At 34.3% G+C, this 16548-nt stretch overlaps 3 protein-coding genes across 4 annotated transcripts; 2 read left to right on the top strand and 1 right to left on the bottom strand.

Moving 5' to 3' along the window:
- The first annotated feature begins 2345 nt into the window (after positions 1–2345).
- LOC123892195 (two-component response regulator 24-like) lies at positions 2346–2976 on the top strand. The gene is made up of 2 exons (XM_045942012.1): positions 2346–2588; positions 2764–2976. Exons 1-2 carry the CDS (start codon positions 2346–2348, stop codon positions 2935–2937), a joined length of 417 nt encoding a protein of 138 aa, XP_045797968.1. The 3' UTR covers positions 2938–2976.
- A 250-nt stretch (positions 2977–3226) lies between these two features.
- On the bottom strand, positions 3227–7631 carry LOC123889315 (WD repeat-containing protein 70). 2 transcript variants are annotated; one of them, XR_006802449.1, is made up of 9 exons: positions 7107–7616; positions 6020–6232; positions 5716–5916; positions 5174–5281; positions 4916–5053; positions 4529–4780; positions 4092–4412; positions 3670–3990; positions 3227–3537 (listed from the first exon to the last, which is right to left on the bottom strand). XR_006802449.1 is itself a non-coding variant. In XM_045938597.1 (8 exons), exons 1-8 carry the CDS (start codon positions 7557–7559, stop codon positions 3823–3825), a joined length of 1854 nt encoding a protein of 617 aa, XP_045794553.1. In that variant the 5' UTR covers positions 7560–7631; the 3' UTR covers positions 3554–3822. The 2 variants fall into 2 exon arrangements, 1 of the variants encoding a protein (XP_045794553.1); XM_045938597.1 differs by lacking the exon at positions 3227–3537 and having other exon boundaries at positions 3554–3990; positions 7107–7631.
- Positions 7632–8576: 945 nt separating this feature from the next.
- LOC123889313 (pleiotropic drug resistance protein 1-like) lies at positions 8577–16425 on the top strand. Its single transcript, XM_045938595.1, has 23 exons — positions 8577–8839; positions 8941–9061; positions 9415–9497; positions 9751–9846; positions 9898–10085; positions 10194–10270; positions 10600–10653; positions 10747–10822; positions 10918–11219; positions 11314–11595; positions 11682–11998; positions 12102–12260; positions 12311–12443; positions 12538–12694; positions 12765–12940; positions 13251–13583; positions 14280–14570; positions 14643–14726; positions 14828–14961; positions 15112–15339; positions 15431–15602; positions 15695–15949; positions 16062–16425. Exons 1-23 carry the CDS (start codon positions 8577–8579, stop codon positions 16326–16328), a joined length of 4248 nt encoding a protein of 1415 aa, XP_045794551.1. The 3' UTR covers positions 16329–16425.
- Positions 16426–16548: the final 123 nt, after the last annotated feature.

The following is a 16548-nucleotide window of genomic DNA, read 5'->3' as shown; positions in this document are numbered from 1 at the left end:
ACATGTTAATTTCTTAATGAGTAGTCAAACATCATTCAACATCCCTTCTAGCAGAAAACATGGGAGGATAATGGTGAAATTAAGCAAACATAGAACATTTTCGCTATTTATCACGAAGTCTGCATTTGCGATATACAACATTTTCCTTGAATTTCACTTAAACTTTTATATATCAATAACCTTGAAATTAAATGTAAAAGTAACACGTATAAATAAGCTAAAAAAGTTTTTAATTAAGTATATACCATGATTGTTAATTTTCAGATAATTCAAGTATCACTCAATTTGACAGAGTGATCATCCAATTGACTTTTATTTTCCTAGCTAAGTAGTAACTCCCTATATGGAGACTTTGGGCTACTTGATCATAAAAGTAAAGAAAGTTTAGATTGTTGTTATATACACCCACTCATATACTACTATACACCACCTAACTTTTCATTTTGAAAAATCCTAAATTAAGTCATTAATTAATTAATATTATCATCACACGGTGTTGTTAAGTGTTAACCTTACAAATCTCACAGTTTTGGAGCTTTATTCCAATAATTTAACAGGTTCTATTCCTAAGGAAATTGGTAAAATTTCCAAATTGGAAAAGTTACTTGGACTTGAAGAATATCACTGGTGCTCTAAGAATACTCACATGTGAATATAACTGATATATGAAACGAAACAATAACAAACAACAATGGTTTGGTTAAGTTTGAGATCACGTGAAAAATTGAAAATTGAGAATTTTTTTTGTTTTTAAGTTTTGAGTTTATGGTTCGGTTATTCACTGTTTGGTTTGGTTAACTATGGATCGGTTCACAGTTAGAGAAATGTATTGAGATTAATGGTTCGGTTCGTAAACTTATAGTATGGTTCGGTTCAGTTCGGTTCTTCGGTTCGGTTCATGGTTAATAATGAACGGTCCTAATCTTCACATAGGAGGAATGACTGTTAGAGAAACTTTAGCCTTCTCAGCAAGAGTCCAAGGAGTCGGGCCTCGTTATGGTTAGTTAACAACATTTCTTTTTGCTTATATTCATAATAGAAAAAAGAAGTTGAAGTATTAAGACTTAGTTTGGATTAACAACATAACTAATCACATATAACATAAACTCTTATCACATAAATGCTTAAGTTTAATCTGTTTCTATAACAAAAAATAAAATAAAATCAAACTATTTCATGTAAGCTAAGCTATCCTGGTGAGCTTACGGAAATAAGCCAAAAACAGCTTATGTGTAATAAGTTGTTTCCTTAAGCTCTCTCAAACAATCTCACAAGTGCTTATGTCAGAAGATAAACTCAAATAAGTCAATCCAAGCAAACTGTAAATTTGAAAGTTTTGACCATGTTGTTAAAATTCTGCAGACTTGCTAGCTGAACTGTCCAGAAGAGAAAAACATGCAAATATCATGCCTGATCCAGATATTGATGTGTACATGAAGGTAATACAGAGGAGATTGTACGCATCACATGTTTCTAGTCATACTAGTAAGAATCAGTATAGAATCATTTTTAAACCGTCCATAAGCATTACATGTCTCTGGATTCACGAGACATATAACACTTTGTTTTCCAAGACGCGTTACTTATTTTATTTGAGAGTTAGTATTTGATTGTTAAGTTGTTAGACTAATTTTCATTAAAGAATTCCTAATGTCCTATTTAGATTAATTTTAATTGTAGTAAACACTTCTTAACATACCAAACAAAATGCATTTGTTTTTTTCCCACCAAATACATAACGTGATACAGAAGCAAAGAAAATAACGAACTGATGCAATTTCAGTTACAATACAGTTGAGTTTTTCAGTAACAAACAAAACACGAGTTAGTTAAATTAGTCAGGTAGTTAATTTGTTTGACAAAATCCAAAAACACTTTCTAATTATCTTCACTTCCTTCTTTCTCTTTTCAAAAACACTTTCTAATTATCTTCACTTTCCAAAAACACAACTTATATTACTATATATAGCATACCAAACTAGATAGCTAAATATATTCATTCACAACTTTTATCTTGTTCATAGCATATTCATCAATCTTCATTCTTCCCTTCAAGAATCTTGAGAAAGAAGAGTAATTCACAAGGCAAGTACTGCAATTGCAACATTATCTTGAAGTATATCTTTATCATGAAATTTACATTCTTTTAGAGATTGTAATTTACAACTAGCCATTCATTCATTCATTCATTCATTCATTCATTCATTCATTCATTCATTCATTCATTCATTCATTCATTCATTCATTCATTCATTCATTCATTCATATTTCAATCTTTTTGTCTCAGATTCTGGAGAAGATCAAGAAAAGAAAGTATCAATCTCATTTAAGGAGTTTTGTTCAAAATGGGAAATCAAGAGAAAGGGAAAGGGCTGATGGAATCTCAAAATTCTGCAGACAAATTAACAGCGCTGGTTGTAGATGACGATAAGCTTGTCCGAATGATTCATCAAGGTCTGTTGAAAAGAGCTGGTGTGAAAAATGAAGCTGTGAAAAATGGTAAAGAAGCTGTAGATATTCATTACAGTGGTCAAAGGTTTGACATTATTCTGATGGATAAGGAAATGCCTATCATGACTGGGATTGAGGTACATAGTTACATTATCACATATTTTGAGAAATTATAATTTCAAAGCATTAGTTTTCTTGATTCAGTTTGCTTCTTGTTGAGGCATTGTTTTGTATGCTGTGAAAAGGATGACATAATAGGTAATGATATCTTATTTTATTTTTGATAAAATGTATGCTGCATTTTTTATGCAGGCAACCAAGAAACTGCGTTCAATGGGCATACTTAGCAAGATTATTGGTGTGTCGTCGTGTACAGAAGCAAAAAAACAAGAATTTCTGAAAGCAGGGATAGATGATTATCAAGTGAAACCATTGACCATTGGTGTGCTTAATTCGATTCTTGAAGTTGTAAAAGCTAGAAAGTAGCATGGTCTTTGTGGACGATGTTGTAAGAAACTAGGAGAACCTTCGGTTTTACTGTAGATAGTTTCTTTTGAAAAATATTTGCAAGTTAACTGTGTGATTTTCAATTGTTAATTCAGTATGTCATAATTGAAATTTGAAGTTACTCAAAAGCTGTTTGTTGGTTACAGAGTTTCAAAGTTTTCATTAACTTAGACATATGCAGCCTGCAGAGGTCATGCATTTTCATGAGTCCTCTGAGTGTAGCATCTTTTCAGATAGTATAAACTAGCAAGATGAATATGATTACCAATTTTGATCAAACAAACTTATTACTAATAATTAATAATTAATCAAATAGTGAAACACGCTGATTTTTTCATTTAATAATGTGCATTTCCTATATATTGAACCTGAACATCAAAATCCAATGGATTGCTCTTCTTGCTAGAAATATTTGAAAAGTTGAGGCATTCTTTTATGATTGTTGTCAAGTAAGTGTCTAATCTATTGCTAGCTGTAAAACAAATCTCCGGCTTCTGAAACGTGCTTTCTAAGGATTGTTTCTGATACCAACAATTTAGTTTCATCACCATAGCAGTCATGTCCATACCATGCCAAATTCTATAATGCATAAGTGTTACGAATTAAGATATAGCATTATAATAGCTTTCAAAATACAATTTTACATATTACATCACATAATGTACACATTGATACTTCTTTAACAAGATCGATAATACTTTGTAGACCTACCAAGTTCAACATCATTCCAGCTGTATTAATGAAGCTTTGCCGAGGAGGATGCCTCCCTGCATGTTGGAAAAAGGAACAGTTTCTGAGTTCTGAATCACTGTTGTCTGCTGCCCCTTCTGCAATGATACCATCAATGATAATTTCATGATACACTCATTTCTCTTCATCCTCAGAATCTGACTTTGCAAACAATGGCTCGGGTTGAGTTTCGGCATATGCTGGAGCTATAAACTTTGGTTCTTTAGCTGCAACATCAGCATATTTTAGGATAGCTTCCCTTGGATCTTCATCCATCCATGTCTCCTTAATCATACCACCTTTCTGCAGTTAAGTAAAAAATATAATTACTATCAACTGTCATATTCTAAAGTATGAAGACCGGATAGTCAAGAAAAATGATAAGAAAAAAAATACACACAAACCTTTAGAAGATATTGGGTCAGTAAGCTTCCTTGACTTGTACCAACTCGTCCGCCAAAGCCAGGTCCTGTCATAGGTAGTTCAGGCTTATGGGACTTCAATGGATCCTTTAATACCTTCTCTCGCTGACGCTTGCGGCTTGGCTGATCTCTAAATAGAGGTAAAGCATGAGGATTGTGAATGACAGGATTTGCCTCAAAGTCATCCATTGATTTTTTCCTTGGTGCACGTGCAACACAAACAAGAGCTCCTCTCTCACTGATGGTTGGATCATATAGTATGTGAGTCCCTCCTTGGCTTTTATCACCAACAGTTGCAAAGATCTTTACAGATAAAAGTAAGTTCAAGAATTATTATAATTATAAGCAACAAATCATGTTTCAGAGAATGCAAGATGACGCCAGAAAATTATGGAGTAACATAACTTATAATTTGTTACCTGATTCAGTTTAGGATGCCAAGAACACTGAACAACACTGCAAGTGGGTGATATGCCAACTTTTGAAACAAGCTCAAGATTTAGTCTATCAAAGAAGCACAATAAACCTCCTGTTGCGCTATCCCTTTCTACAGATGTTCCAGTAAAAAATAGTTGCTCATCAGGACTGAAGCCAATATTTGTTTGTCCGTAGTGATTTGGCAACTCTTCAAATACCTTTAATGCTTCCTTTGTTTTGCGCAGATCCCAAACCTACAACATAATTCATTGGTCAATCAAGTTATGTCAGGAAGATTACTAGATTAGATAACTGTATATGTAGGCCTAGTAAAGAAAGAAAACAGCAAACTATGAGCTATCATTTCAAGTATGTGATCATTTATTTACCTTCAATGAATCATCAGAGCTCCTTGACAATAAGGTTCTCCCATCAGAAGAAAATTTCAGACTAGTAATATCATCCTCATGACATTTTTCAATATATATATCAGGCCTACTCCCCCATCCGGGTTTAATACTCCAAATCTGTGAAAATTAATTGAACATTCCAAACAACATAATGAGAAAGGTATAACTACGTAAAACATAAAAGCAAGACTTAGATGTCGACCTTATTACCCAATGTCAGTGAGAAATGATTTTTACCTGTATAGAACCATCTCCTATACCACCAGTAATGCATTTACCATCATGATCCCATGCACATGTGGTGACAGGAACTCTTCCAGGTCTCGCGAGCTTTGGTTTAATGACCTATCATTGAACAATAGCAGCCAGTTACCATCAGATTAATCACCAGTTTCTATTCAGAACATGTACAAAGCATAAAACATGCATATTCTTAACCATAAACAAAATAATAAAATTTTATTTTCCGTAAAGCAATAGTCCAGGGTAGAAGAAGGTTATTATAAAGTTAATGGCAATAAATAAATTTAAAATCTAAAGCAAAGTTGCAGAGATAGTTGTGCATGAAAATGTCTGAAGCAATAGATGTAAAAAACCCATTTTTAATATTTTGCAAAAAAATTCAAAATATTAATATACACATGAATCCCTCAAAGTTTCTATTTCAAGGATTCTCTTCTCTTACCCCAAAGATAGATGAAATATAAAGTGAAAATCATGGAACTACTCCAGAGAAAAAAATATGCCATGGAAGAAGAGTAAGGTGAAATTTTCCATACCTGCTTTTGAGTTGTGAAGTCATTTACATCCCATATGCGGAGCGACCCATCCTCTGATGATGTTAAAATAGTCTCCTTAGTTTTTGGGTGCCACTCTCCACATGTCAATCCAGTTATATGACCCTTGGTATTCTTTAAATCACGAATATACATGTCTCCCTTTACAAACTCACCCAGAGTGAGGCCATCACGATCATAAATCTTCAATGCAATGAAACAAAGTCAGGCAAAGCATAACAAATGGAAAAAACACTACAAAAGTATGAAAGAAACAGACAGAAAGTAATGTTAGGTTCTTATCTACCTTAGCTTGAGCTGATCCGGTCACACACAAAAAGCGATCGGCAGTTGGACTCCAGCTTAAATTGCGAATTTGATGCCCTTCAGACGGCTCAATTTGTCGAAACGATTGTAAACGAGAATTCATCCCTTGAAAATCATACATACGAACCATATAGTCGTAGCTTCCAGATAGTACTCTGGAACCGGTGTGATCCACAGCAAGAGCCGACACAACCTGTTAATAGTTGCCCAAATCTCATCATTAAAAATAAAACCAATAACTACAGCTACTACTCATTCATATAGTCAGTATCCATCTCCTAGTGATTTTAGCTTCTATTTTGCTTATTTGAGTGTACCTATTGGCGTAAGCATTTGTGAGACTCTTTAGGAAAGCTTATAGAAACAACTTATAACATGTTTGTTTGTAAGTTCATTTCCAATTATTTCCATAAACTCTTCATTATAGCTTATGGAAATAGCTTATTACTTATTATTCTTTATAGAAATAAATTCAACATAAGTACTTATGCGATAAGGATTTGTGCTATAAGCGCTTAATTAAGTTGTTTCTATTTGCTGATTTGAACTTTGAGGGTCCATTTGGATTGACTTACTTTTGAGCTTATGAAAAATAGCTTATGCAAATAAATGTAAGCTTTTATGTTAATTCATAAGTACTCACTAATGAAAATTGTATCTTCATAAGCTATTTTTTCAAAAACTACATTGACAAGCTCATGAATAATACATATTTATTTGCATAAGCTGTTTTCATAAGCTCAAAAATAAGTCAATCCAAATAAGCATTTGTAAGATTCACTAGGGGAGCTTAAAGAAACAGCTTATAACATGTTTATATAACTTATGAAAACAACTTATAATTCTTTAGGAGACTCTTGCTAGGATAGCTTATGAAAACAACTTATAACTTATTTTTCATTATAGAAATAACTTAAACTTATATGATAAGCATTTGTGCAACAAGCTCTTAATTAAGTTGATTATCCAAACAAAATCAATTTTATTCATTGGATGCAACACATGCGTTTGTTTGAAGCCATAAAATCACATAAGAAATAAAGTAGGTAGGAAGGAAGAAGATATACCTTAGTATGTCCCTTGAGCACAATCTCGTTACTAAGAGGAATACGAAAGCGGTTACTCGGTTGGTCTTCATCCGAATCGTCGTCTTCGTCATCGGAATCATCCAAATTGGAACCAGGTGGTGGCGGAGGGGGGCCAATCATCTCGCCATCATCATCCTCCTCCTCATTATGTGGTGGCGGTGGAGGAGGTCCGACGAGGGAGTCGTCGTCGTGGAGGGGAGGTGGAGGGGTAGGGTTTTTGGAGGAACGAACGGAATGAAGCCATTCTTTGGAAGAAGAAGAAATGGAAGGAAAATCGTTGGGGGTTTTGGAATTGGGAAGAGCAGAAGAAGAAGAAGTTCGGCGAGTAGCGTTGTGAATGGTTTCGAGAGGGGTTTGAGATTTGGATTGTTTACCGAATGAAAGAGGGAATTCAGCTCTAACGCCGTCGTATATTTCACCTTCTTCCTCCATTCTTTCTCGATGTGTTAGAGTACCACCACCACCACCACCTCTCTCTTCTTATACTCTAGGGTTTAAATCTATAAATTACCTTAAATTAAGGGACTAAACCATAATTATATACACATTATTAAGTAATAGTATGTATGTGATCGAAATAAAATTAGTCTTTTTTTGGGGTCATTTTGAAGAAAATTTTAACTTCCTTAGGCAAAGACCCTTTATTTATTTTGATTTTGATGTTTTTCTTTGTTTACAATGTGCCGGAGATCGAACTCATGACCTATAATATAGTCAAAAATTCAATGTTCGTGAATTTTTTTTGGACACTGATCTGAGCTATCCGACATGTGTCATACGAGTGTTGGACACCGTGACACGCCTAATCATAGAGGTGTTCGTGATTCATAGGCCACACATCTAGAATTTGTGTATCGACTCTTGTGAGTCCAATCCTCACAGTTTGTTGCTACCCTTCCATGTAAGGCTCTGTTTGGTAAAAATAAGCTATAAGCTAGCTTATAGCTGAAAAGCTAGCTTATAGCTTATAGCTAATAGCTGGTAGCTTATAGCTGAAAAGCTAGTATAATAAAATTAAAGTGTTTGGCAAATTTAACTATTGTAAGTATAAAATGACATAAAAATACATAGTTAGTGGTAGTTTTTTTTAAGTGTTAGTGGATAGTTATTACATAATTTAAAAATAAATAAATAAATAAAACTAATAAGGGTAAATATAGAATAAAATAAAAAAGCTATAAGCTATTAGCTCATACGCTATAGGATTAAAAAAAACTATAAACTAGGTAGAGAAGCTCCTTACCAAAACAATTGACATTTTTATCAAACAAACTTATAACCAAGTCCAATAAGCTATACCAAACAGTGCCTAAATAGGATAAACACGTTGTTGGAGGCGATTCAGTTTCTTTCCTATTGCATTGCATGTAAAATACATTTGTTAACATCTTTGAATATCCCAACAAATTTGTTTTACTTTGCAATTTGCAACATTGAAATCGCTTGAGAATGGAGAGTGACGTGAGAAGTTTGAAATGGGCTTCAATTCAGAGACTTCCAACTGTTGCACGTTTGAGGAGAGGTTTATTGACTACCCCTCAAGGAGATACCAATGAAATTGACGTTCACAATATTGGCTTGCAAGAAAGAACTTATTTGCTTCAAAGACTCGTCAAGAATAATATTAACACCGACGACGGCGGCGACGATGATGACGTGAACAATGATCAAAATAGTTCCTTGTTGAAGCTTATGAGAGATCGCATTGATAGGTATGCATGTCATGTCACAACAATATTAATTGTATTTGTGTGCATTATTATTATTATTATTATTCTTTTAATTGTATCTTGTTTTCTACTTTGAATGATAGAGCTGGAGTTGATATTCCTACAATTGAAGTTCGATTTGAGCACTTGAATGTCCAATCACATGTTCAAGTAGGAAAGAGAGCTTTGCCTACAATCACTAACTACATGCTTGACATTCTAGAGGTAATTAGTATTAAGAGCAAATTGAATTGACTTGTTTTTTAGCTTATTAAAATCAGCTTATGCAGATAAATAAGTTTTTTTTGTTAATTCATAAGTTCTCATCGACAAACATAGTATCTTCATAAGCTGTTTGTTTATAAACTATTTTGACAAGCTTATAATAATGCGTAAAAGCTTATTTATTTGTAGAGCTATTCTGCATAAGCTTAAGAATAAGTCAATTCAAACAGACACTTATTCATGTTTAGAGTTTGATATACAATTTATCTGGTTCAAAATTATGGATTGAAATATACGATTAATCTAATTCCCCCTTTATTTATTTATTTATTTATTTATTTTGTATTTCAAAGGCTCCGTTGAACTATATACTAAAAAGAAGAAAACCAAATTTGAATATTCTACAAGATGTCAGCGGAATAATAAAGCATAGCAGGTAATACAACAGTGACACTTTAGATTGAAGCGTAATTGGTGTCCGACATGTGTTGGTGATAACACAAACATGACACTGAGACACCTGGTTACATTGAATTACTTTCATTTTTGCAAATATTATCAATGTTGATGTGTCCGTCCAGTTTCAGTGTCGTGTTTGGTATCAGTTGGTATCAGTGTCTAAGTCGGTACTTCATATATCTCTAACTCCAAATTTATATATTTGCATTTGCTACTCTATATATCTCTAGGATGACATTGCTTTTAGGCCCTCCAAGTTCTGGAAAGACCACACTCCTCTTGGCCTTAGCTGGAAAACTTGATCCCAACTTAAAGGTTATTCATTTGTTAAACAGTGCTTTCACGTTTTGTTATCGCATTTTTTCAATTCTCAATAGGCGTAATGAGGTGCAATTTTATGAACAGTTCACTGGAAAAGTGAGTTATAATGGTCATGAGATGAATGAATTTGTACCCCAAAGAACTGCTGTTTATGCCAGTCAAAAGGATATTCACCTTGGAGAATTGACAGTCAGAGAAACCTTGGCCTTCTCAGCAAGAGTTCAAGGCGTTGGACCTCGATATGGTTAGTATTTGATATTGCATTTTGTGTTATTCATCTCAATTCAATTTCAAAACAGAGTTTTAAATTCGAGAGGAAAAATAATAGTAAAATGCCTTTGGTGTTGTGTAGATATACTAGCAGAGGTGTGTAGAAGAGAGAAAGAGGAAAACATTATCCCTGATCCAGATATTGATGTCTATATGAAGGTAAGAGAGAACAAAAATTTTAAATAGCTGCAGAGAGTTGCACTCATATTCAGCCAATGCGGACTCAACCATTGCATTTTTTGTAACATAAAAAACCTTTATGCAACGGCCCAAATTGCAGCCGCGAACCTTTAGTTAAAACCCGACTGTTTGCAAGTTTGGACGGGAGGACTTTGGGGGGAGTGGGTTAGAGGGAAAAATAGAGAAATCTTCCCTCCAAACTTGCAAATAGGGAGGGTCTGAGAGAGAGTGCAACATCTATTTCTTTTCTATTTATGAATAGAATGGCTAATAACAAAGTGGTTGGGCTTGTGACTTATAATACTTAGGCCGTTGCAACCGAGGACCAAAGAGCAAATATTGTAACGGAGTATATTTTAAAGGTAAACTTTGTACACTCAAAACCTTTTATGATCATCATAAGCTCACATGGAATTTGGTGTTAATTTATCTTTTTATTTGGTGTATATTTTCAGATTTTGGGACTGGATATCTGCGGAGATACTATGTTAAAAGGCATCTCTAAAGGACAAAGGAAATGTGTTACAATAGGTACAAAAAGTCTGATTTCAATATTGAAGTATTAGTATAATCACCACAATATTAATATGCGAGAATCATTAATCATTAAAAATGTATAAATACAGGAGAGATGCTGGTAGGACCAATTAAAGCTTTATTCATGGATGAAATATCTATTGGTTTGGATGATTCGACGACCTTTCAAATTGTGAAATCATTGAAGCAATTTGTCCACCTAGTCAAAAGAACTGCTGTGATCTCACTACAACAGCCATCACTAGAGACTTTCAATCTTTTTGATGACATCATTTTACTCTCTGATGGACACATTGTGTACCAAGGTCCTTGTGAACAAGTGCTTGGTTTTTTTGCTTCAATGGGTTTTATATGTCCCGAGAGGAAAACTGTTGTAGACTTTTTGCAAGAAGTATGTGCAACTTTTAGTCTTTCTACTGTCGATGGGGTTAGGACTTAGTAGTAAAATTTTTGACTATTTAACTTCGGTTGTAATGAAATGGTAGGTGACATCAAGGAAAGATCAGGAACAATATTGGATACAAAAAGAAAATCCTTATAGATTTGTGACAGCTAAAGAGTTTGCGGACGCATTTGAGTCATATCATGTTGGGAGAAGCCTTTGTAATGAACTTGCTACTCAATTTGACAAGTCTAAAAGCCATCCATCTGCTTTGACAACCAAAAAGTATGGCATTGGAAAATGGGACTTATTCAAAGCGTGCTTATCAAGAGAATATTTACTCATGAAGCGTAATTCACTTTACTATATCTTCAAACTTTGCCAAGTAGGTTTGATTTGAACAATGTTTAGATTTTTACTTTATGAAAACTTCACTTAAGTTCATTACTAACACCTTTCTCTTCCTCTAAGATTGCTTTGGTCGCCATCATCACCATGACTGTTTTCCTACCAACTCGAATGCATCATGATTCAGTAGCCGATGGAGGCATTTATGCTGGTGCATTGTTATATGGAAGTACTGTACTTATGTTGAATGGATTTGCTGAACTTGCTATGATGGTTGTGAGGCTTCCTGTGTTTTATAAGCAAAGAGACTTACTTTTTTTCCCTTCATGGGCATATGCTGTTCCGTCGTGGATCCTAAAAATCCCCATAAGTTTTGCAGAAGTTGGTGTTTGGGTATCCTTCACCTATTCTATCATTGGTGATCCAAATGCTGTTGGAAGGTAAAACTTAAAAAGTGCAACATTGCATTGCATTTTCAGTAAAACATATCAAGTTTGACTTTGGAATCTAATATATTTTGTGAATAAACATGTCTTTTTGAAGGACGTTCCTTCTTCTAGTGCTTGTCAACCAAATGGCTACTTTGTTTTGCCGATTAGTTGCTGCAATTAGTAGAGAAATGGCAATGGCCGCGACTCTTGGGACTTTTTCATTGGGAATGCTTCTTGTTGCGGTGTCAAAAGGTATCATAAAGACAAAGATATGAATGTTGATGTTTTTCCTATATATTATTGTTGTAGACTTGGAATAACAATTGTACTCTTGTTCTATATGCTTACAGACAATATACGAAAGTGGTGGTTATGGGAATTCTGGATATCACCTACTATGTATGGACAAAATGCCTTGTTGAATAACGAATTCCATGGGAAGACGTGGAGACATGTATGTTATTCACTGTTCTATATCTACATTTTTGTGCTTGCCTTATCATATAAAAATAATCACACGTTTGGATATGTATATGTTTTTATGAAAGGTTCCACCTAACTCAACGGAACCTCTAGGAGTTCAAATTTTGAAATCTCGCGGCTTCTTTACTCAGTCCTACTGGTATTGGATAGGTTTTGGGGCATTGATTGGATACACGTTATTGTTCGTCTTTGGTCACATTCTTGCGCTCACTTACTTGAACCGTTAAGTTTCATCAACCTTGAATGTTTTAAAACAAAATAAATAATAGCTTAAAGCATGTACTAATACTAGAAATTGATTATGCAGCACTTAAAGAACATCAGGTTGTTAAATCCGCTCAGTCGTTATCCAGGAAGCAACAATCTGTAAGGGATAGTAAACAAAACCAGAAGAGAGGAATGGTTCTTCCTTTTGAACCACAATATATCACCTTTGAAGACGTGACATATTCAGTTGATATGCCACAGGTAATTTATAAACAAAATAAAATTGCGAATGTTTGTTTAGGCCCCGTTTAATTTATGAGAACATTTTCTAAGAATTGTGTTGATTTTACTTCATTATTTCAAAAAATGTACCATCCATAGCGCTGACATTTCTTCTTCTCTACATCACAATGATACACTTCAAGCTTCTCACATCTTCTTATTAACAAGTTAAAATAAGAACATATTTTAGAAAATAAAAATAGAAAATGTTTTCACAAAGTAATCAGGGCCTTAGTTTTCAGAGTTCTTCAGCTTGCCGAACGGGCGAATCCTTACTCTAAACTTGTAGGAAATGAAGAATCAGGGAGTTATTGGGGATAGGTTGAACCTTTTGAAGGGTGTTAGTGGTGCTTTCAGGTCAGGTGTTCTAACAGCACTAATGGGTGCGACTGGTGCTGGCAAAACAACTATGATGGATGTGCTTTCTGGTAGAAAAACTGGTGGATATATTGGTGGGAACATCACAATTTCTGGCTATCCAAAGAATAAGGAAAGCTTTGCTAGAATTTGTGGATACTGTGAACAAAATGATATCCACTCTCCCTATGTTACTGTATATGAATCATTGCTCTTTTCAGCATGGCTCCGATTGTCTGCAGAAATAAATGCTGAAACCAGGAAGGTTAGTATTTGAGTTCCATGTTGAATAATTTTCTATATATAGATTACGCACACGCGATTGCACGCACGGACGCGGGAGTGCACGCACATACACACACTAAGTAAAAAAATTGGTGCCCCTAAAATTTCGGTGCTCTACGTGGTCACCCTCTGGAACCCTAAAATTTTTACTTTTGTAAATTTCTTACCACCTTTATTAATATTTTCACTGTTAGAGCAATTTTAGAACTCACCAGGTTACTTTGAACTTTGAAGTAGCCTATTTAGCGACATTTCATCAATCAGAAGGTGAAGAATTATTTAAATTTTCTATGGATTCTTATTAAACATAGAATTGGATAAGTTAGTTAACTGGCATTTATAATTGTTAGTTAGAGGTTTGAAAGATTCGATAGATATAGCTAATCGGAAGTATAAATTCCACTACCTGTATTCATATTCAGTTTATACGATTTCTTTCATCCGTTCAATGAAAATGAATCTTACAACACTAAATTTTCTAATTTCATATACATTCAATAATTCTCTTCATTGTTGGCTGTTGCATTCAAATCCACATATATTATTTGCATGCAAATTTTCTCAGCACTTGCATGCAGAAGTTCAACGCTTATTGTAATTATTAATGTTGAAGCAAAAAGAGATGGTTGGATGTATTATCTATGTTAACAATTTTGGAGCTAACTAATGGTTTCAGATGTTCGTCGAGGAAGTTATGGAGCTCGTGGATCTGACCCCACTAAGGGATACAATTGTTGGATTGCCGGGTGCTAATGGACTTTCGACGCAACAGTGCAAAAGGTTGACTATTGCAGTTGAGTTAGTGGCCAATCCTTCTATTATATTCATGGACCAACCAACTTCTGGACTAGATGCAAGATCGGTCGCAATTGTTATGAGAGCAATTAGAAATATAGTGGACAACGGAAGAACAGTTGTTTGTGCCATTCATCAACCCAATATTGATATTTTTGAATCTTTTGATGAGGTAAAATATTTTATTTTTAGTTTGTTTTTTCACATCAACAAACTTTTAATCATTATTTTCAACAAAATGTAGCTGTTCTTGATGAAGCAAGGAGGGCAAGTGATATACGCGGGACCAATTGGACATCATTCTTCCGACTTAATAAGTTACTTTGAGGTAGAATCGTGATGAAATTTTGATAATTGAAGTGCATGTTATTATACTCTGATTTTAATCTAGCTAAAAGTTTCACCTGCAAACTCACTTTTGTCGTAAAGGGGATTCAACGCGTCAGTAAGTTTGAAGATGGCTGTAACCCAGCAACTTGGATGTTGGAAGTCACTTCTCCAGAAAAAGAAATGGAATTGGGGATCGATTTTGCTGAGGTGTACAAGAATTCAGAATTATACAGGTATTTGCAATTCTATAAAGTTAATGACTATTGATCTGGAAAATAATCCTATAGAAAGCAATTTGACGGAAAACAAGAAGTATAAGCTTCTTTCTTTTTTATCATTTACAATTTTCTGATGTGAAATTATTCATGTGACATTTGTTTTAGGAGAAACAAAGATCTTATTTCAGAATTGAGCATTCCTGCTCCTGATTCTGAGAATCTTCATTATCCTTCAAAGTACTCAAGGTCCCTTTTCACTCAATGCAAGGCTTGTTTATGGAAACAACATTGGTCTTACTGGCGTAATTCGCGATACAATGGATTAAGGTTTCTCTTCACAACTGTTGCCTCCACCTTTCTCGGGTGCATGTTTTTTGGCATTGGCTCCAAAATGTAAGTCGAAAACTTGAAAATGCTATGCCTTTTAAACACGAATTCGGTTCTATTTTTTTCAAAGAGTAAGTCCATATCAATAAATTTACAGGGAAAAGCAACAAGATCTCCTTAACTCCATTGGCTCAATGTTGATCACTATTCTACTTATCGGTATCAAGAATGCAAATTCGGCGCAAGCAGTGGTAAGTACAGAGAGAGTGGTGTTCTATAGGGAAAATTCTGCAGGAATGTATTCTTCTCTAGCATATGCTGTTGGTCAGGCAAGTGGTGTTCTTCAGTCATTATTTAAACTCTCATATAAATACTTCAGTGTCTATGCTTTTTTTTATCCAATCTTCATATTTGCATGCAGGCTCTAATTGAAATCCCTTATGTTCTTTTACAAGCTTTGATCTATGGAACTATAATTTATGCAATGGTTGGTTTTAAGTGGAGTGTGGCTAATTTTTTTTGGTACATATTTTTTATTTTCTTCATCTCTTTATACTTTACCTACTATGGTATGATGTTAGTAGCCATGACCCGAAACCAAACCATTGCCTCTTTCCTTACCCGTCCGTCTTATGTATTATGGAGTCTTTTCTCAGGATCCGTAATTCCACCACCAGTAAGTTTTTACTTCCTCTAATGATAAGTGCTTATTATACTTTTTAATCATTTGTGTATGTAGTTCATGAATTAACTTTTATTCTTTCATTTTCTTTGACATGTGGTAAAAGAAAATTCCAATATGGTGGAGATGGTTTTATTGGGCAAATCCAGTAGCATGGAGTTATAATGGATTGGTGACTTCACAATTTGGAGGTATAAAAGATCATATTGAATCTAAGGGAAAAAGTGTTTCAGTAGAAGATTTTTTGGAAAATTACTACGGTTTCCGACATGATTGCTTGGGAGTAGTTGCAGCTGTAGTTGTTGGATTCACATTGACTTTTGTATTGGTTTTTGTCTTGTCTATCAAGATGTTTAATTTCCGATCGCGCTAAGGGTGTCATTATAAGTATCCTTGGTGAATAAACCAGATAAGAAGCTACTCGAAACCTCTGGACAGATAGTGATCGCTCAGACGTGATTTAGAGTCGATAGTAGCTTTTGTACTGTTTTAATTTTAAATTTCAGTGTACCTTTAAACATCAGAGACAAAAGGGTCTTCACTACACTATTCTTCATTTTCTTCTTGATTTCTTTAAAAAATAAGTTGGTTGA

This window comes from Trifolium pratense, linkage group LG6 (assembly GCF_020283565.1).
Source record: "Trifolium pratense cultivar HEN17-A07 linkage group LG6, ARS_RC_1.1, whole genome shotgun sequence".
Classification (NCBI taxonomy): Eukaryota; Viridiplantae; Streptophyta; class Magnoliopsida; order Fabales; family Fabaceae; genus Trifolium; species Trifolium pratense.
This window is presented reverse-complemented; position numbering and strand designations above follow the sequence as displayed.